The sequence below is a fragment of the Perissodus microlepis genome, chromosome 2 (assembly GCF_051167445.1).
Source record: "Perissodus microlepis isolate ML-2025 ecotype Zambia chromosome 2, ASM5116744v1, whole genome shotgun sequence".
NCBI classification, from domain to species: Eukaryota; Metazoa; Chordata; class Actinopteri; order Cichliformes; family Cichlidae; genus Perissodus; species Perissodus microlepis.
Window position 1 is genome coordinate 26,759,813 of NC_140462.1, and position 20,591 is coordinate 26,780,403.

General features: G+C 39.9%; 3 protein-coding genes across 4 annotated transcripts; all 3 read right to left on the bottom strand.

Moving 5' to 3' along the window:
• Positions 1 to 622: 622 nt before the first annotated feature.
• On the bottom strand, positions 623 to 10,446 carry spmap2l (sperm microtubule associated protein 2 like). Of its 2 annotated transcripts, XM_084953894.1 has the most exons (8): positions 10,135 to 10,446; positions 10,010 to 10,040; positions 8,431 to 8,487; positions 7,854 to 7,988; positions 5,821 to 5,949; positions 2,502 to 2,643; positions 1,877 to 2,011; positions 623 to 1,177 (listed from the first exon to the last, which is right to left on the bottom strand). In XM_084953894.1, the coding sequence occupies exons 1-8, from the start codon at positions 10,151 to 10,153 to the stop codon at positions 1,064 to 1,066; spliced, it is 762 nt and encodes a 253-aa protein (XP_084810020.1). In that variant the 5' UTR covers positions 10,154 to 10,446; the 3' UTR covers positions 623 to 1,063. The 2 variants fall into 2 exon arrangements, with proteins under 2 accessions (XP_084810020.1, XP_084810013.1); XM_084953887.1 differs by having other exon boundaries at positions 10,010 to 10,446.
• Positions 10,447 to 10,560: 114 nt separating this feature from the next.
• Positions 10,561 to 16,723, bottom strand: arl9 (ADP-ribosylation factor-like 9). Its single transcript, XM_084953874.1, has 4 exons — positions 16,251 to 16,723; positions 14,559 to 14,736; positions 14,226 to 14,401; positions 10,561 to 12,600 (listed from the first exon to the last, which is right to left on the bottom strand). The coding sequence occupies exons 1-4, from the start codon at positions 16,536 to 16,538 to the stop codon at positions 12,424 to 12,426; spliced, it is 819 nt and encodes a 272-aa protein (XP_084810000.1). The 5' UTR covers positions 16,539 to 16,723; the 3' UTR covers positions 10,561 to 12,423.
• A 601-nt stretch (positions 16,724 to 17,324) lies between these two features.
• On the bottom strand, positions 17,325 to 20,495 carry LOC146392826 (snRNA-activating protein complex subunit 1-like). The gene has a single exon (XM_084953920.1). It carries the CDS (start codon positions 19,246 to 19,248, stop codon positions 18,154 to 18,156), a length of 1,095 nt encoding a protein of 364 aa, XP_084810046.1. The 5' UTR covers positions 19,249 to 20,495; the 3' UTR covers positions 17,325 to 18,153.
• Between the last annotated feature and the right edge of the window lie 96 nt (positions 20,496 to 20,591).

Below are 20,591 nucleotides of genomic sequence, written 5' to 3' on the forward strand. Positions count from 1 at the left end.
GCTTTACTCTCATGAATAAATGTTTAAGGTAAATTAAGGGGGAACTGTTTAAAATCATGTTAAATGCAAAGCACGAATGGAGAAACTAAAAGATTTTTTTGACTCCTCTTGCATCTCAGTCAAATTCCCACCTCTGAGAACGTTTTCTCAGCTAACAGGATTTCTACTTTTTATTATTTGCTTTGCTTTGCCTCCATCCTCGCCACCTCCTCTGCCTTCTTTACACCTCACGGTTGGATGTCGTGATTGCAGCCGGCTAATCCCTGATTAGCCTCACAGTGGGTTGTAGGTTCACTCTAGAAAAATGGATGAGCAATTTTTACAAAGCGCTTAGTTACAGCAGCCAGTGCTGTAAATAAGATAACAGCAGGATTTTCACGATGATGTCCCGGCACCCTATGTCAAAGTCATGACCTTTGACATAGGAGCAGCTTCTGAATAGCTTCTACTTTACCCTGAAAAAAAAATCCAGAGATTTGTGACATGACTCTGAGAGTGTTTATGGATTCATACACACATGGTTGTAATAAATGCAGAATCCTGCTCGGCTGCAAAGGAAAAACCACGTGGATCGCAGTATCGTGCCAAGGCTCAGACAAAAGCTGCAGACTGTAGACAGAGAGAGCCACAGACATGTTTTTATTCTTAACATTGCTCCCTCAATCTGCTAAGGCATCAGAGATTTAAACCAGCAATATATCATGTCAGCCATATCCAGTCCAACGCTAACTCATTTAAGATTTCATAGACATGCTGATGATGATGACAGAGCTACACAGAGACAGACACTCCAGTGTTTCCCTTTTGGATCTCTCTGGCTCATCATTCATTTCACAGTAAGTCGGGGGTTCATTCTTGGTACTACTTTTTCTGTTCACAAGCTGTGATAACTCGCTCGAAATAACTGTCATAATTACCATTAAAGAGGCTGTGAATGTAAATAAAGCACAGAAACACGAATACAGGATCTGAATTTCGACCTTTAAATGTGTCTGCTTTAGTCTGGGGTGGAAAACACAAAGAGTTCAGTCTGGTGAAACACCGACTCGATGGTGACGCGCACTCAGATGGACTGGACTGGGTCTCGTGGTGGGATGTAGTCCTTGGAAAGCTGCTTTGGTTCTGCCAGCATCTCAATGCGAGCGCTCGCTGTGGCTCTCCTCGCTGCTCTTGAAACCTTATTATTGAGATTCAGACATTAAATTCCATTAATCACAGCCACTTGGAAAAAAAATAAGTGAGCAATAAAAATGTAAACTCTAGTGGTAAAAGCTGGTAATTATGCTGCATTTTTATGACCTTCATCAAAACATAAAAGGCATCCTGCAAAACAACAAGTCCCAGAATTTCTCCATCGGCAGAATGACATTAAATATTCATTTGCCTGATTATAACTATTGGAAAGTGTCACAGTTCATTAAAACAAGGTTTTTATGATGTAAAACAACTGGTTCACACAGCTGGAAAATATTTGAATTGACAGTGTGATGTTGAATACACAACCCTAACAAACAGTTTTAATTTATGCTTTGCTGAAAGACTTTCCTAGTGTTCCTTAAAAGCCGCACATTACTGGTCTTTGAGCCTCCTGATGGTATTTATTTGGCATCATAAACTTGGGGTTAGACTAATGTTGGTGTTATACTTTTTGTAACTGAGAGTATGTGAGGGTTTGCTGGGGTCCAAGGAAATTTCAGAGGTTGCAAAGGTGTAAAATAAGGCCACAAGCAACACCGGCTCCTTCAAGCGGCCTCCAAGAGGATGAAGAAATGATAAAATAAGAACACACTTCTTGTTCTTGGAGTCTGCATGCTAGACTAAAAGTAGTACAGTATTTAGTGACATGGGGTGATGCTGTGTTAGTGAGAGCACTTACAGTCCAGATGGATTCCTCTGGACATCCAAGTGTGCAGCAGATGTTGCTCTCCTTCAGTCTGGGCAGCGACAGCTGGACGAGTCTCTGCGAGATGCGAGCTTTTCTGGATGAGAGAGAGACGATGGAAGCAACGCTCTGCAGACGAACAGAAGGTATTAGTTTCTATTTTCACAACACATCCCTGCAGAGACAGAGGAAGGCTGATTTGTTTATAAATCTGCTCAAGCACTTCACATTTAGGTGCAAAAAATTTAAGAGCCCGAGGTTTAAAACAGATCAGATCAAAGTGGCTCATGACGATTACATGGAAGAAAAGTTACTAATTACCCGAACCTAAAAAGATTTTATCTTCTAAGCTACAAACATGTGGCTTTTATTTCTTTTTTTCCTATTACAGCTAATTCAATGCAATGTAAACCCCATTAAACAAATTCTTTCACCACCAAAAAAACAACAATTTTCACGCTGAATCTATGCCAATAAAATATTGAAAGCATATTTCTCAAAACAGTGTGTGATTAAGCCTCACTGTGATTACACAAGAAGCCACGAGGCATCAAACTGAAAAAGAGCATGGATGTTTGCACGGATTTGTTTCTGAAATGATCTGCTCTGCTCCTCTTACCTCCCTGCTCCTCTGGAAGTCCGGATGCGCGAGTTTGGGTTTGGAAAGCTGCAGCAGTCGAGGTGTGATCACGGCACTTTTCACCCTGGGATCGGTGTGCCACACAGGACAGTTTTTTTCACACTGAGGCGTGTGAGGAGGCCTGTGGGACAAGCAGACGGCATCTTATACCGCGAGAAATAAACCCCTGATAATGCAGGGCTTCGTAATTCTCACATTCTTCTTACATTAGGCCTCGCACAATCGTGTTCCTCAAATAATCCTCAAAATCTTTATTATTCTTGTCAGTACCAGCAGCTCTCTGCCACGCAGCTTCAAAAAATATGCAAACCATGTTAAAGATAAGCTGATAAGTATTCTAAACACTATGGTACGGTGAAACGTTCATTCCCATAGAAGGCACGGATAAGGCCAAAAGCTAGAAAACAAACAGACAAAGCTAAATGAGTAAACCTTACTGGGAAAGTGACTAAGATGTGCGTCATGTAAGTACAACAAAACTCTGTCACAGCCTAATAAAGGAAAAATGTCAAAAAAAAAGAGAAGAGAATATTTACAACATTTAAGCTTTTTTTGGGTAGTTTATTGCCTGATCGTGTGTCCAGTTTGCTTGTTATTATTCAGTCTTTGTGTGCTTCCATTTATGTATAATTATTGCCTCAGTAGTTCAGCTTATCTTCACTACAGGATCAGATACAGAAATGCTCCCAAATCATTTTGGCTTACTCGGCGCTTTTTTCTTCACGATCTCCTTTTTGGGTTTGATTTTTATCTTTGTTTTGTCTCACTCATTTATCCGTCTGTATCTCTTAGAGCAACAAGATGAGAGTCTGGCAATTGTTACTTCTTATACAGGACATTAAAACAGCAATCACTGTGATGTTTGTAGCCTAAAAAAATGCAGACATCAACTTGTACTGATTTGAAAAAAACAAACAAACAAACAAAACAAACAAAACCTGGGATGCATCTCACTCCATCCAACTACATGTTCAGCTGCTGCCGCTGGGCTCGGGATTTATAAAAAGATTTCCGCGGCAGTCTACGAGGGTCCCAGAGGTGCTGAGCCTTGGACAATAAGCTCTATTGTCTCGTCTCCTCGCTCTCCCACAGTCTGTCACTGAAATAACAGATGTCCGAACGCTGGCTTCCTCACACTGCACAGTGTTGGGCCTGATCCTCTGCTCGGCCTTCTCAGATTTAACTTTATGATATGTTACATTCTGCTGGAATTAAACTTGAGACTTTGGTTTGCATGTGAGCTCCCGCAGGGAGAATAAAGGCTTTGGAGTTTGACATGTGATGGGGGGGCCGTGGAAATATCGTTTAAAACAGACAGCTCAAAGAGTTTGTCTGGCTGCTGCTTATATGCTTCTCACCGCTGAAGCAGTAACGAGCAGTTTGACATAATGGCAAATGGGGGAAATATATGAATATACCATGTAAAATTTCAAATCCACCAAACCAAACTGAGTCACATAAGCTTTTACTTAATGAAAATGCATTTATTAATTAACTTCTTACTACACAATTGATTTATTGTTTAGTCTTAAAAAGCTCAGAGTTGCCAAAGTATTGCAACAAAATAAAAGACTCGTGATTTTATTTGCATCAATGCAGGACTAATCTACGGTAAGTAAGCTCCATGTTAAGACACCTCACATCTGGAAAACTGGTAGACGGTAGGTCCTTAATTGTGTGATATATGATAAATTGTATTACTGATCATGTTAATCTCTAAAACAGCAGCATGGCTCATATAACAGGCAAAGAAAGACTCCCTCCGCAAAAAGAAAATCTTTCAGCTTGTCTGCTGCCCCTTTGAGGCCCTCTCCTTGAGCACCTCTGGACAGCTTCCAGTGGCGACCAAGGAAAGATATTTTAACAGTGCTGTGCACAGTTAAGGCCATTTTTTGTTGAATGTCTTCTCTCAGACTTGTCAGGATGTTATAGCCTAAACGATTTGGGGAGAAAAGGTTTTTTAAAATGTTTCATCTCTCATCCAAATGACAGTCATTTGGATGAGTCTTGGTATTTAACCTGTGGTGGGGTTATCACCTTCGAGGTGGTCCTGAGGGTCGTCATGTGCAAAGAGGTCTACCTCACTGGAGGTTAAATACCTGGGAGTTGCAATCGGACATCTAGCTCTCTGTTAATCTCTGAAAAGAAAAATTATGGTGTTTGTTTTCCAGACTAGGATTAAGCCTAGTCCTAGACTAAAAACATTATCAGTGGTGATCTTTGTGGCATTTTTTCCTTATAGTCTGGGACTTAAACCATGACTGGGAAAGTTGATCATGGTCGCTCATTGTGTTTGATACAGTGGTTGATGTTTGCCCTCTGTGCCAATTTAATGTTGCAGATGACGCAAAAACACCAGGGACCTTCAAACACCTTCAAACCGTTTGAAGCACTTGAGGGGAGATCAAGAATAGAATAGAGTAGAATAGAATAGCCCTTTATTGCCATTCTACATGCAAAATGAAATTATGGGTGCTCCACACCAACTGTGCAGGAGTAAAAAAAATTTATAAATAGTAAAAACATCAGGAAAAAAATAGCAAACAGAAGAGATATATACAGTCTAGAGGAATACATATAAACTGAAGGAATATATACAAAACAATGGAAAGGAACACATTGGAGAGCAAAGTGCTTGGAGGTAGTGCAAAGAAAAGACTAAATGGAGTCCGTATGTGAGTGACATGAGTGATGAGAGTTACTCAGACCGTGGCTCAGATTGGTGAGGTGGCTGGGCAGTGGTGGTTTGTGGGGAGATAGTGTTTGTTAACAGTCTAAATGGCTCAGGGGAAGAAGGTGCTGTGAGTCTGGAGGTGTGGGACCTGACTGCCCTGAGGCACTGACCAAAGGGCAAAGGGTCAAACAGGTGAAACTGGTGGTGGGTGGGGTGTGAGGCGTCACCTGTGATGGACCTGGTATTCCTGAAACAGGACGATCTGGCGATAGCCTCCAAGGAGACAACCGTGAAGGAGAAGGTTTTGTGTTTTCATTTTTTATGACCAGAAACAAAAAACGTTTTCATCCCATCTTGTGTTGCATAAAAACATTTAAACCAAGCACGGGTTTGATGCTTCTTATGCCTAGACGTCAGAGGAAATAGTATCCCTTGAGTGTCACTGATTGACGTGTAGGTTACATGTAACAGCTGTTTCAGACAGATCATTTGGAAATGGTTCACATTGAAATAGAGAAGTTTAGAAGATGCTTATTGTGCAGGACTCTTCAGCTGCAAAGATAATGTGTTTGCATGTAACATGAACACACATGGATTAAGTTTAGCATGCACTGAGGCTTTTACCCTGCATCCTGGGAGCTTCGAGTCCTGGTTCTGGGTGTCGACAAACGCAGGGTGTTTTCGTACTGGGACGTCTTGGAGGAAGGTCGCTGGGTCTTCCTGAAGAGGCTCGCCGTCGCCTCCTCCTCCTTCCTGCAGGAAAATGGAAGCCATTACCGCGCCCATTATGTGCTGTGTTGTGTGTCTGGAACAAAACATTGTCTTGAGCCAGAAAGAAGAAAGTAGGAGGAGGGGATGATGATGAAGGGGCAATTCAGAACAATGGTTAAGTGTCAGTGTTCAGCTGATGACGGGGGAATGAGTGGAAAATGCAGCCGGAAAAACATTTAAATTTCATTACACAGTTGAGACTGCGGAGTGACACTCGAGGTTAAATGCTCGCTTCGCATTGTTTTGCTCCTCGACGGTGTGTCACCGATGCAGAATCCTTCCTGATTCAAATAACGAGGAAAAAATCTGATCAAACTTTTTATATCAATAAAAAAGACGAATGGCACATATATTAGAAAGATTAACAAATTGGGTTGGACTTTTCATGGCATTTGTTGACACTAGCAATAAAAAATACAAAATCTTACTCTTTTGTTGTTAATGCTGTTATCTTGAACTAACGATCCACTCCTCTAAACTAAAAAAGGCTGAGTAAAAAGTACAAAATTGCCACCACAAACAATTTATCCACACAACAGTTCAAATTTGAGCAATTTTCTATTAAAAAGCAGAAATCAGAAAATATTTAATTGTTAAAGGTAACTATTGTAAATTCCTGAGCTTAAAATAGTTATAGTTGTCACTATAATGTGAAGAACCAACTGCTATGACTTCATGTCCATAGTGTCTATGTATTATGTATTATGCTGGAGAGACGTTTGCTGAAGTTCAAATGGGGCTGGACTGTATTTTTGTGCAATACCAATTTATACCACAAGATGGTGTATTTAAGTAATGTAGTCTTTTTTCAGAAAGGTATCTTAACTTAAATGGTGACCCGGAAAAGGCAAAAAACTGAGGGCGAGCAAAAAGAAGCTGTGTTCTTATTTCAACACTGCCCCCTTGTGGTGAAAGTTTTAATTAAAGGGTAATTACAGAACATACCTGTGATTAATGATTTTACATGTTAACATATTAATTTTCTAATACATCTGAAAAGATTTTCAGTGATTACCTATCATCTTTTTAGGCTGTTTTTCTTTACAGATGCCAAAAAAGCTTCTCTAATATATGGATTTGTTGATTTTCTTTGTTTTATATTAACACTGACATCATCTGTCTGGATTTAGGGATCATCAAGTCAAATTGTGATTATAATAATAATAAATAATAATTAGCTGCACACCTAATTGGCCTGAAAAATTCAAAAGTTCCAGCTGCCAAGTAAAATAATTAACGTGACGCTATTGATAAAGAAACCTTGACCACAGAGCCAAATAATCAGATTAGAAATGAACAAAGCGGACTAGACATCTTGCCTGCACTCTCATTAAATTAGGCATTGAGGCTAATTATCAGATACAATAGCCCTGTAAATACATTTAACTGATGTAGCTTACAGCAAATCAGAGGCAGGGAAAAAAGGATCAGTATGTATGCAGTGAGCATCGTGAATCAAGCTCCTCTATAGCTGATGGTCTGCACAAAACCAGCAGGTGATCAGTGTCATCTTCCGTTACAGTGAATTATTACTGCAGTTCAGTGAGCTGCACTTCCTGCGCGTGGGTTTCTGATTGAGTTACACTGAACATCGTTGCTCCTTTCATCCGACAGCTGATGCAGGAGAAACAACAAACAGAAGAGCTGTGGACCTGTAGCTAGCACTAATCGAGCCTGACAGCTCTCGAGGGTGATCACCTGGCATCAGTCCTGAACATCACTTTACTCTGTGCTAAAGAGCTCTGCGAAGATTTCCACACAAATAAGTTGATGCATCACAACATAAAAAGCTTGTGTACACTGCTCTGATCACAAACAGCCCTCCCTCTCATGTCTTTTTGATAGAGTCATCAATAATGTTGGAGGAACAGCCGGGCTACAGTTACCTCCGGTGGTCCTCCCTTGCTGAGAAATCTCTTTTGTGCCTGGATAGGTATTGGATTCTTGCACTTGGAGCGGCTCCGAGCGCTGAAGCGGAGATGGGCCATACAGGCTCCTGGTTGCCCCAGCTCAGCTTCTCACTGATCAATGGAAAGGTTTCCAAAAAGGAGCTGTGATGATAAGCATCTTTGTGCAGAGGCAGAATAAATATTTTCCCAAAGAAAAAAAATGATCCATTCAATCAACCAACCATAAATTCTTCTCATTTCTCTATTGTTTTTCTCTTTTAAACACACATTCGGTGGGTGCCAGACATCTGTCTTTAATTATGCACTTTGGAGAAATTGCACTCAAAAGAAGGAAACACTGACCACATAGGCTCCTGAATTCTTGGGAGTCAGTTTTAAGTCAATTTTCAAATGATGTAACAGCTGGAAGAGAACTAAGTATGCTCAAAATGTTTAGGGCTTTAAAAACAGACGTGTGATGAATAGCGGCCATTGTGGCGTTACAAAAAGTCTGTGTGCAGAAAGAATTCGGTTTTAATCAAGGGGAAGATGCTCGTGTGAGTCAGATACTCACCAAGGAGTCGTGGCCCAGACTGTTTTTGAGGTTTTGTGTTGAGCCAACTCCAAGATTCTGTCAAACAACACAGCATTCACAAAACAGCAAAAACTAGCAATAAATACGAGTGTATTTCAGGGACTGTGGGCCCAAAAGGGGGGCTGTGCAATCGCTCAGCAAGTTTCCCCTTCTCTGTTTAGGGTTTTCCATATTTTGGCTTCCAAACAGTCTCACTCATTTTTTAAAGCTTGGTTTCAACTTTAAATCTTTACCACCAATCAAAAAGCAAAGACACGAATGCCAGAGTTTGACCGTGAGTCATTCATTTTCATGACAGTGGTTTCCTATTTTGCAGCACCACCTCCATTTAACCCCTTTAATATCTGCAATGTTCCAAAAATACTCCCTACTAGAGGTTACTGATTATATAAAACATGGATTTTTACAACATAGCTTTGAATTTTCAGGTGTTGGTTTTAAGCTTGCATCAGTGTTAGCCTCAAAGGCTTAATCTGAAACTGTAGGCAAACTATTTCCCCTATTTATTCATTATGTTTGTGTCAGCTGGTTACACTTTTAGCTCCTTTAAATGGTTTAATCCTGACTTTTAGCTTAACGTTTCTATTCTTTCTTAATGACTTTATGTTAATTAGATGGTTTTATCATGATTTTTACCTAACCTGTTAGGAGTTTGTGTTTTAACTGTTTATTGCTGACATTTAAGTTTCAAATTTCTTTGCCAGACTTCAAGCTAAATGTTTCTTCCAGACTTTTTATTACTTTTAACTTTATTCCTGCCTTAAGCTTTTTTATTCTCAACACTGAGTTTTTTAAAACTGTTAGCTACTATTGAGGTTTTGTAGTCACATGAGCACTCGCCATGTTTAGAATAAGGCCCCAACTACACAGGCCTTGACTGGTCCACGAGTAACATTTTAGCAGTCGCCCACAGTTTGTATGGAACACATCAACTTTCCCTGCAACTACTCTCAGAGTAGTAGTGATACACCACAGAAACTGGAAACAGAGACCTTTCTACTTCATAAAAAAACTTTAACTTTTATTTCGCAGTAAAGTTGTGCCACTGCTCAGTTTGCAGACAAGTTGGTATCTTCTATGAAAATTCTAGGCAACTGCAGCAATCTGCAATCAACCAATGCAATTACAAAGAGATTTTTTTTGGGAAAAGTATCGTCTCTGCGACCGATTTCCCTTCGCCAACCTATCGGGGGATATTTTTTCCCCCTCACAACCTACATTTTGTTACACCCGATATGGTGGAAAACTCTTGAGCAAGAAAATGCTGTTTCAGCTGTTTATTCCTGAGTTTATAGTTAAATGGCCAGTATTTGTATAGCGCTTTTACTAGTCCCCCCTAGGGACCCCAAAGCGCTTTACACACCCAGTCATCCACTCATTCACACACTGGTGGAGGCAAGCTACAGTTGTAGCCACAGCTGCCCTGAGGCAGACTGTTGGTAGGAATGTTGCAATGCACAATATCTCCTTATAGTGGTCAATATTTTACACAAACACACCAAATCTATTGAGAATGATTAACTTTCTGAGAAAGGCATAAAGATCAAAACCATTTCACCTCTGTGATGGACCAAATGTGGACTGAACAGCTGCAAGAATAAAAAACAAAAGCAAAAAATGAGTTAAGGCTACCCCCCCCAATAGTTGATGACTATTTTGCATGTATGGAAGTGATAAATTTACCTTGTTTTCCAGACACCATCTCCCCTTGCGGCTGCTGTGAGCTGGCAGCTTGATGTCACATTACTCTCTCCATAGCCACAGCAGGAGTCCTTAGCAACCAGCTCCACACCTGAGGACGCCCTGAAACTGGAGTCTGTGTGGTTAACTCAACCATTCGGCCCACTCAAGACTTCAGAAGCTGAACGTTATAAGGAAAGTGGACACTTCTAGGTCAGTTGGGAGGCCTACTGTTGCTGTGGCATTCTGGAGAGCTCGATTAAAAATATAAATGTGCTCCAATGGTGTGAAGTGACTAAATGTCAAGCGCTATGTTTGTGATGAGGCTTTGCGCTCACATGAGCAACGACACAGAGCTGTGCTGTCGTAAACAAAACTATGTGAAAGGTCAATGGTTCAAAACACTAAAGATTTAATGCAAAAGAATAATTCAGTGGAAACTGTTTATTTAAATGTGAAATAATGGCCAATAAGACATCATCAAACTGTTTACACATTACTGTAAAATTCATGTTTTGGTTTTGGAAAACTAGGAGTCACAAAAAACAAAAAGTAATGCGCTCTTTTAAATCACCAAAGTGTTACATATGAAGGTGTTTCGCACTTCAGTGATGTGCTTTGTCTTTATCTCACAGTTCAGTTTTAAACAGACATTGATGAAAACAAAAAGTTTTATTCAGTTTTTAAGATAAAAAAAACCAAACTCCCTTTTAAAGCATTAAGACGACACACAATGAATAAGGTAACAATGAACGTGTTACATACGTGTGTTTTTAAAGCTGTAACACTCCTGAGCGATAATAAACTCAAAATAAAGCAGCAGTATTGCAGCAAAGAGTGATGTTTTTTTGGTTTTTTCAGTTATGCTTAAATGTTTCAAGGTTTTGATATTAACGGCAGAACAGAGTCAAAGTTTGCACTTTAGCGGCCCCACATGGCAAAAAGGTGTCACTTTCTAACATTTTAACAGTTAAACCCTTCATGAATTTTTTGTTGTTGCAATTTTGCCTTTTTCCATACACCACCACAGAGGATTTTAAATCAAACAATCCAGATGTGTTTGAAGAACAGACTTTTATCTTAAATTTAAGGGCTTCAACAAAAAAAATTCAACTGTTTAGGAATTACAGCCTTTTAATACACAGTCCAGTCTCAAAAGTAATTGGACAGTTGATGAACCATTCCCTGCTCGTTATTCAATAGAAATTCAGCAGATAAAAGATTTGAAGTTGCTTCCAAGTGTTAAACTTGCATCTGATAGCCGTTCACTGGATTTCTCAATATGAGGTCCAAAGAAGTGTCGATTAAAGCGGAGAAGGTCTTCATTGATCTGAAAACCAAACTAAGCCTATCAGAGAGAGACAGCAAACACTTGAGGAGAGGCCGAATCAATAATGCGGTATCGGCCAGCTCAGCAAAACCTAAAGGCCTGGAAGACCGGGGAGGAAAAATCAGTGAGAATGATCCCAGAGTTCTTTCCATGGTTACGAAACAGCATTACTATCTAACCAAGTCAAGACTGCTCTCAGGGAGGTGGGCATATCACTGTTAGTGTACAATCCAGGAATGCCCGATCACACTTTGTCAAAAATCATATAAATATATATACGTTTGAACAGATTAAACCAAGACTAACTGTTACCAGAATAATGGGTAGACAAATGTATGGAGAAGGAGGGGTGTGTATAAAAATGGCTGTAATTCCTCAACAGTTTATGCAGCACTTCTATTAAAACCCATGAATTAAAGCTGAAAGTCTGGACTTGATGTTCACTGTGGTGGTGTACAGTCCAAAAGCACAAAATGTTATGTTTTAATTTGAGATGTCAGTCAGTAAAAGTTAGTTTGGGCCACTTGTCTCAGCTGATATGACGAATTTAAGCAGCTTGAGATTTGTATGCAAGTATGAAATACGCTGACACATTTAAATCATTAAGATCGATTTGAAAACTACTGCAACTGCAGCTCCAAACAACATTAGAAGGAATTAAAGATTTAAAACACAGTAACAGTCTTGTAAATGTTAACATTTGTAGCTCCACACATCACCTGCTGGGACAAAAATAGAGATAATGGTTTTGTGTTCTCCCAGTTTGACACAAATCAATAAAAAAATTTAACAGGCCAACAAACACAGTGAGGTTTTTTTTTCTCCTCACAAACGTGAAATAGCAACAGAAATAAATACCAGAGGTTTAGCCTACAGACGTAGTGAAAACAGTAAAGTTAAAAAAAAAAAAAGTGCAAAGAGCTCACTGAATGTGATTAAGTGACAGGAGTTAACAGTGCGTTTCATAAACTGTCACAAACCAACTGGGAGATCAGGGCCTGAGCGTCCTGCACGCCAGAGCTCAGCTCCGTCTCGCCCTCCTTCACGTGGGTAGCGATGAGGAACAAGCGCCGGTCGCCGAGCTCGGACAGAGACAGAGCGTCGTGGAGGTCAGTGATGCCGCAGGAACCTGGAAGATCCTGGAGAAAGAAAAACAAAACATTGAGCATTAAGTAAGATAAGGATGATATACTCCTACATTATATAAAAAATATAAAGATGAACTTATTTGAAGGGCGTAATGTCTGAGAAATCTTTGCTGACATTTTATCCACCACTGAATTACTGCAGAATAAAATTTGCAGGGTTTGCTGCTTCAGTGATTTTAACCCAAAATATGAAAATGAGAAAAGGATGGAAGCCATCTTTCAGATTTTATTTTGTGACATCTAAATCGACATACGTGCTTTTCAGATGGACAGAAAATGCAAACAGATACAAGTCAAAAGGAAATGCAAGTGATAGACTGCCACATCATTCAGTTTTAAAACACCTGTCTGTGAAGGTTCTCAGTCATCCAGGTCATTGTAGTGAAAGGAGCTTGCAAAGAAAAGCGTCTGGACTTCTTTAAGTTGCTTGAAGACGTTTCACCTCTCATCCGAGAAGCTTCTTCAGAGAAGGATCAGAGAAGAGGCTTCTCGGATGAGAGGTGAAACGTCTTCAAGCAACTTAAAGAAGCCCAGACGCTTTTCTTTGCAAGCTCCTTTGACTTTTAAAACACCTGCACTTTTCTGAACTGTGCATCTGCTATAAGGATACTACAGCACAACTCTGTACTTAAACTGTACACTTTATGCACAAATCTAACAGTTTTTTACCTGAATCCATTTGTACTGTGCTTGCAAGTTTACAGCTCCAGACAATGTGCTTGCACAAATGCTGCAGACCTGGCTGTCTGCAACTAAATGCTTAGCATATATAAACCAATATTTTACTTATGCACTGGTTGAACGTATTAAATATCCATGAAGGTGATGCCAGATGTCATCACTTTTTAACCCTCATTTCTTGGCTATATCCCAAATATGGATGGAGATTGGTTCCATAAGTATAGATTAAGCATAAGCTGCCTGTGGAGGACATGTTCCTCCATTTTGTCGTCACATAGCGAGCTCTGTCTGACTCTGCCACTCTGTCTAGCTTCCTCTGGATTCCCTCATCAGCTATAGAGCTCAAAAACGTCTGCACCTCATCACTGGACCATGGTGTTGGTTCCCGTGCAGCCGTTTTTCTCATTACCAGGGTTTAAAAATGGCAAGTTGCTCTCATGGCTAATTGGTGCATGGAGTCTGTTGACATCACATTTTCAGATCAATTTAGCTCTCTTTGAACCCTGGCCAAGGTGTTCTATCCTTTAGATCGCTACCCACAGCTCGTGCAGAGGGAAGGAGCACACATCTACCAGTAACATCACTGGTGCATGTTAAAATGTTTATGTAGCACAGACATGCCTTTTATTAGAAAGTTGAACATGTCGTACAGAGGAGCTTAGTGAGAGTGATCACAAGACTGTGATGAGGTGTGTTCATCGAAGCCTAATGCAGCCTTCTCCAAACTTCAGGCAGCTGCAGCTTATCTTGATATCTGAAAATCTCTATTTTGTCGTTTCCTGCTGTTGACATGTTACAAGATAGGAGTTCAGGATAGAAAATAAATAAATAAATGCAATTCTTCACATTAAAAGCCAGTTCTATTTGTGTTTACTTTAGTTGCATCAGTTGCAAGTCTGAAACAAATCAATCGAACTTGTTTCTTTCACGCCCACCTGTTTGTTGGCCAGCACCATTAAAGGCAGGCTTGGACGAGAGGCCAGCAGCTCGTGTAGGTGTTTCTTCGCCACTGGAAAGAGCTGCGGGTTGGACGAGTCGACTACAAATACCAGCAGCAGTGCTTTAGGGATATATTTCTGCCAATATGGCCGCAGATCCTCTTTACCTCCAACTGTCAAAAGAGAGAGACAACACACACTGTTCAAATACGACTCCCGCGTTTATTTCTGTTACATTTTATGCATTATACAGCAACACATGTGTGATTTTCAACTGGCTCATATGAGACAGTATGGATCAGAGCATACTAAAGATGGGCTCAGGCTTACTTTCCAGAAACTTGATATAGCAGTCATCTTTGTTGATGGAGACGGCGTTGAAGCCCTGTGTCGGCTGTATGTCCTGCTCCAGGCGGCCGGTGGACAAAGACTGCAGCAGGCTGGTCTTTCCGGATCCATCGAGACCCAGAACCAGAACCTGTGTTCCCTCTGACTCCACAGGCTGGGACTGGAACACAGACCACACTGGATCAGAGCCTGATATTCACACCAATATTAAAAAGGATTATTTCCTCTATGATGTCATTGCGTCAGGAAATGTAAATGTAAAAATTGAGTTTTAATTAAAAAAATTATTTAAGTCAAAAAAAGATGTTTAATTATTGTCTTAAGAAGAAAATCAGATATTAGCTGACAGAACTGATATTGCAGGTTAGTAATTTAAAATAAATCTCTGGCTAGAAGTACTGTAGACAGTTTCTCAATCTCAAAGAAACGCCAAAATGTATGTAATTCTTTAGAAAAATATTATTTAGGAACAGCTAATATTGATAATATATACCAAACAACTGTCTTAATGTTTCAGATTTTGATTAGTATTTAAAAATACTGTGAATAGGTCTAATATACGACATAGTGTAGAACTGTGCAGAAATAAGCAGTTTTTCCTGTTTCTCATGTTAAATCTTGGAAGGAAGGTCCTTTTTACTCTTTATTCATAATCATGCCAAATAGTGTCTCTTAACTTGTTCCAGGCTGAGTTATCATAGTTTTGTATTTTCTTGATTCGTTTTTATATTTGTTTCACTTTGACTTTTGTTTTTATTTCAGTTTAGTTTCAGTTAATTTCCAGTGTGTGTTTGTTCATTTTAGTTTATTTTTATTGTCTGAAAAATGATTAGTTTTAGTTTAGTTTTTGTAAGTTTCAGGGCAAGAGTTTTAGTCTTTTAAAGTATTATTGTATTTGGGGTACATGCCAGATGCAGGATTTAGGAAATTGACTATAGATGTTACAATATAAACACAGAACTTTTTGAAAGCAGTTGATTCCAGTCTTAACCAAAATAACAAAACTTAGCACATTTAATTGGTCTTTTTAAAAAAAATACTTAGTTTTTCAAATTTTATTCTTATTATTTTTATATTCGTTAAATACAATTAGACAGATTTTTTTTTAGTTAACTATAATAAACTTCCGCCCAGTAGGTCGAGCTCAGACATTATTTTAGTTTAGTTAGTAAAATGTAATATGCACTAATAATAATAACCTAAAAGAAAAAAATCTCTTTTTTGGTTTACACATCCCATATTTTATTTTAGATATTTCAAAATGTCCATTTACTCAGTGAAAAAAATATTTTACTTTTGTATTTATTTAATTATTTTATTTAATAACTTCTCTTGGGATGTAAATAAAAAAAATAAATGAATTAATATATAAAATGTGCGGATTAATCCAGCCGCTGCCTCACTAAACTGTCCCGAAAACCGCCTTTGAGTTGAATGGAACAGCCTACATTTCCCAGAACACCACGCGGGAACCCCAAAGAACGTGCCTATGCATTTTCCGCTGAAAGATGTACAACTTTACGCAACATGTAAAATAAGTTATTTTACCGAAACGCTTCTTCGTCTCGTCTTAAGTGTAAAACCCGGGGGGGCAGCTGGGGTGAAGGCACAGATGTAGTGATTTAGGAGCAGCAGTCTGAACATTTCCACACAGGTGTGTCCGGTGAACGTTACCTGTGATGTGTTCCGAGCTTCAGCAGCTGCTACAGGTTCAACCACGGCCGTTGTGGGCTCAGCAAACTGTGTCTGCTGCTGCTGAGCTTTAATCACCGGAGTCTCTTCCTCTCTTATTTCATCCTTCTCTCCGTCCCTCTGCTCTCTGTCACTTTCACCGACCTCTCCCAGGCGTGTTTCGGGCTTCTCCTCCCCGGAGGAGGACGCATAGTTCCAGATAAGATAAGCGACTCCTCCCGCCACAGCGACGGAGGCGCCGACGATACCAGCTCTGCTCAAACTCAACATGGTGCTCAACTGCCGGCTTTGCTGCTCTGTCTGGGCGCCGTTTACCCGTTTGCCTGTGACATGATTGGAGTTCTGGTGAAAATGTAAGTCCGTAAGCGCTTCCCCGCCCCTCTCCTCTGCTCAACAAGTGGATTAACAGACCGGAAGCTCCGGAGGAACTTCTCAAAACGATATTTCCGGATAAAGTGCGCGGAGGTGTTGATGCAGTTCTGACACCGGCCGCCAGATGGCGGAAAATAATCTTGAAATGTTTTAATGCAACCATTTCTTTAACGCTGTTATTCGCACTCTGACCGCTAGGGTGTCCAACTACTGTATAATACACTTGCATTTAAAATATATAAATTACTAGTAGCCAATATAAAGTTTAAATTTTAAGAACAATTACTGCAGTAAAAAAAGAAGCGGTAACTGTTCTAATTATCCTGCTTAGTCAAAAAAGTATAATTTTTATTTAATTTGCGATATTTGATGGTTTTATATATTTTTATTTTTACCCCATATTTTTTCATTCGTTTTGTCATTATTCCATGTTATTTTATTGATCACTTATTTGAGCTAAGTGCTAATATTAGTTTAACTGTAATTTTACCCAATGTCACACCTTCTTTATTTTTAATGTTGGAAAAAGTAAATATTTAATTTCAAAAATAAAAAAAATTGTGAAAATGTTAAAGGAGGGATAGCAAGCTGGGGATTAAATTGGCTACAAAAGGGTTGAATCCAGACTAGGTGGCTTTAACCCAAGTGTCATTAATAAAATGAACTACTATTCCTGCAGTGGAGATACCTGAACTCATACACAAGAAAAAAAAACCTGAAATTAAAATGTTTAACATTTTAATTGCTTGAATAACAGCGCATACATAAAATGCTTCCCTTCTTATTTAACATCTAAGCATTTTGTGATTTAAAGACTGGGATCCATACATTTTAATTAAATATATATAAAAACCCTCTTAGTCCCCCCCCCCCTTCTTTTGCAAATGGATAGGGCATTAGATGTGTTCTCAGAATTTATTTTATGTTGTTTTTGTTATACAAATCAAAGGGGAAAACTCCAGAGGTAATTCAGACTTTATATTAAATCAAACTGAAAAAGGTTACAATATGGTCCTTAAAAATGTAAATAAATCTCGCTTAGTAACACAAAGACAGGCTAAATCAAATAAATAAGACGAAATTTGTTCATTTTACAATTCTTATAGCCTAATTTTAACTATGATAAAAGTTTCCTCCTCATTTATTTTTTTCCCCATTGCACAGGTACCTATTATATTATTCTTTCTTTCTATTTCCACCCGTGGTATTAAAATACACTTCTGGGTGATTTTAGAGGCTTTAAAGCATGTAAGTGATTCATTAAGGATTACAAAAGGATTCAGACCTGCAACAATTTAACATGAAATTAATGCAAAACACAGTTAACTGGTTTCTAATTTTAGATTCGAAAATGTATAGAAAAATTATTTTAGATATATTGAAGCCTTTCAAATTATGATTTTTTTTTTTAGCTATAACAAAAACATTTATTTATAGTTTCTTAACTTATTCCAGTTGAACAGTGACAAACATAGTAGATTAAATTATTTTAATGATCGTCTCTCCTCCTCCTTCACATCCTGTAGGGCTCCGCCTGGTTGGTCCTCCTCACTGGCACCCCGTCCTCCAGCTCAGGAGCACTCAGGAGCCAGGGTGGCAGGTTGCTGTCCTGTTGTTTCACCCCGAGGTTCTTCCACGTCCGGGCCCGGAGAGAAGGTGGTCTTTTTTTCTGTGGGACCCGCTGGACCTGCTCAGGCCCCGAACTGGACGAGTCCGCTGGCTCACCCTGCCGGTGCCTCCTGGACTTGGGCGCCTTCTGAACATTGCTGTAGCTCTTCTGCTTGATGGAGGACAGAAGCCTCGCTCTTTTGCTGCAGGACTCCTTCTCATCTTCTTCATCCTCTTCTTCCTCCTCCTCCTCTTCATCTCTTTCCTTCTTGTCTTTGAGTAGCTGTGAGGTGAAAGTTTTGTTCTGCCAGGTGATGAACTCTGACATGCAGTCTCTCAGGCGTGAGGTGAAGTCTCTGTGGGTCATGGTGATCTGGGAACCCACATCCTTGGTGGTCTCCTTCAGCTTCTCGTACAGGCTCTGGAGGTTGGCTATCTCTTCCAGGGTGTCTGCACTGATGAGCTCACGCACCGCGGTTGTTCTGCTCAGAAACTCAGGGCACACATGCTCCTTCTTTGGCTTCTGCTGCTTCTGGAAGGTCAGAAAATGCGGCATGGCCGTGTAGTGGATGGCTTTGGATGCCACAAGCTTCTTGTAGATATAAACTACATCAAGATGGCCGGATTCTACAGATTCCTTGAGGAAGGCTTGCACGTGGGTCCAGTCCTTCAGAGCGAGCCGGATCATCACAGGTGGTTCGGCGAGCTGCGTGTGGTAGAAACCAAACATCAGGTACAAGCCCCCCACTCGGATCTGGTAGCTATATGGAGGTAGGAAGTACTTTACAGCTGTGGCCAGAGTCACCCTGCAGAACCGCTTCAGTTCACCCGCATTGACGGTGCCAATGAAGAGATCAGAGAAGCCCATCTCCCTCCAGAGGGCTGAAAAATCCTCATACCTGACCGAGTCTATCTGCTGGAAGCGCCCCAGTAGCTCCTCCACATCTTCAGCCAGAGGGCCATAGAAGAAGTCTGAGTAAACACACGGCAAACGAGGCATCGTTTCATCCAAAACCCACAGAGAATCACTCAGGCTGGCTGCTCCACAAGTGATCTGTGGTCAAAGCAGGTGTAGTGCGTTGATGGCAAATTACCAAGCAAGAGCGCCCAGTAGGGGCAGGATGTACCAAGTAAAAACCATTTAAACCAGGTGCATCAAACATACTGGGCCCTAACTTAGCACAATGAGAGGCTGGGTTTTTCTTAATAACAGCTTATTTTGACAAACTTAACATTTCCTTTATTATGACATTTTGTAAGAGTAAAGCAGTGCTATGGGAACCTCATGCCATACAGGTAGGTAGGCAGGAATAGGACCAGCATGGAGTTGTACTGGCAAAAAGATAGGAGGGTGAGCTGGACATGGCAGAACTGAAAATAAGACTGGGAGTAACCAGGGTGGACAAGATTAGACAGAAGCTTATCAGAGGGACAGCTCAGATTTAGTGGTTTTGGACCAACGTTAGAGAGGCGAGGCCGAGTCCAGGCAAGAGCATCAGGAAGTGAACCAGCTGGTTGGTAAATTGACATTTGTTGCTGTTAATCACTTAGAAATGATGCACCAGTGACCTTTTGATTATGTGCTACTACAGCAAGTGAAATCCAGGTTTATCCTGTTGTTTTTTTCAAACATGCTGGATTAAAATATTACAAGCACACCACGGTAATCTGATTTTCAGTGTAATAGAAGTTCCTCCTATAATAACAAGCAAATAAGGGATTTTTGGAGATTTTAAATAAATGGCTACACATGTAATTTTTCTCTGTGACCACATGAGGGCTTCATATCTCACAGAGCAACAGAGAGATTATTAAGTATGAGAAAATTTAAGGTGCAGTTTAACTTCCTTTACTTAAAAATTATAAAAATTACCTGCGTTAACCATTTAAAAAACAAAACAAAACAAGTATTACATTAACAGGACATTTTAAAGCATTGCATAATTTAATTTCAGCTACATTTAGTCTTAAATGTCAAAGTTATGATCTTTTTCTTCATCATGATCTGGATCATTTGGCTCCATCTCACATTCATAGCTGTGGTCTTCCTCTTTTCCAGCACATCCACTATTCTCCATACACGTTCAGTGTATGCTCTAATGACCCCAGGAGGTATGTTGTCATGGAAAATTTGCCCCTGAAAAAAGCTTCTGATCTAAGGTGAAAATTTTTTTCTAATGTGTGAGAGTAAGAACTTTGGAGTGATGGATAAAATTTAAACAGCAACCCATCTTTAAGAAGGCCAGCAGAGAATTTTCAGTAAACATCAACAAATACATCCAGTCTCTTCTATAAACATCTCCATTCATGCACAGCCTCAAAATGAGCCATACTAGGAAAAAA

What these genes read in the sequence shown, in the direction of transcription:
- arl9 (XM_084953874.1), bottom strand. Translation starts at nt 16,538, where the DNA reads ATGTTGAGTTTGAGCAGAGCTGGTATCGTCGGCGCCTCCGTCGCTGTG. An exon ending in AAGCTCGGAACACATCACAG is followed by an intron (nt 14,737 to 16,250) that starts GTAACGTTCACC and finishes TCTGTGTTCCAG; the next exon opens with TCCCAGCCTGTGGAGTCAGA. An exon ending in CTATATCAAGTTTCTGGAAA is followed by an intron (nt 14,402 to 14,558) that starts GTAAGCCTGAGC and finishes CTCTTTTGACAG; the next exon opens with TTGGAGGTAAAGAGGATCTG.
- spmap2l (XM_084953887.1), bottom strand. Translation starts at nt 10,113, where the DNA reads ATGCAAAATAGTCATCAACTATTGGGGGGGGTAGCCTTAACTCATTTT. An exon ending in GCAAGGGAGGACCACCGGAG is followed by an intron (nt 5,950 to 7,853) that starts GTAACTGTAGCC and finishes ATTTTCCTGCAG; the next exon opens with GAAGGAGGAGGAGGCGACGG. An exon ending in CAGAGGAATCCATCTGGACT is followed by an intron (nt 1,178 to 1,876) that starts GTAAGTGCTCTC and finishes CTCAATAATAAG; the next exon opens with GTTTCAAGAGCAGCGAGGAG.
- LOC146392826 (XM_084953920.1), bottom strand. Translation starts at nt 19,248, where the DNA reads ATGCCTCGTTTGCCGTGTGTTTACTCAGACTTCTTCTATGGCCCTCTG.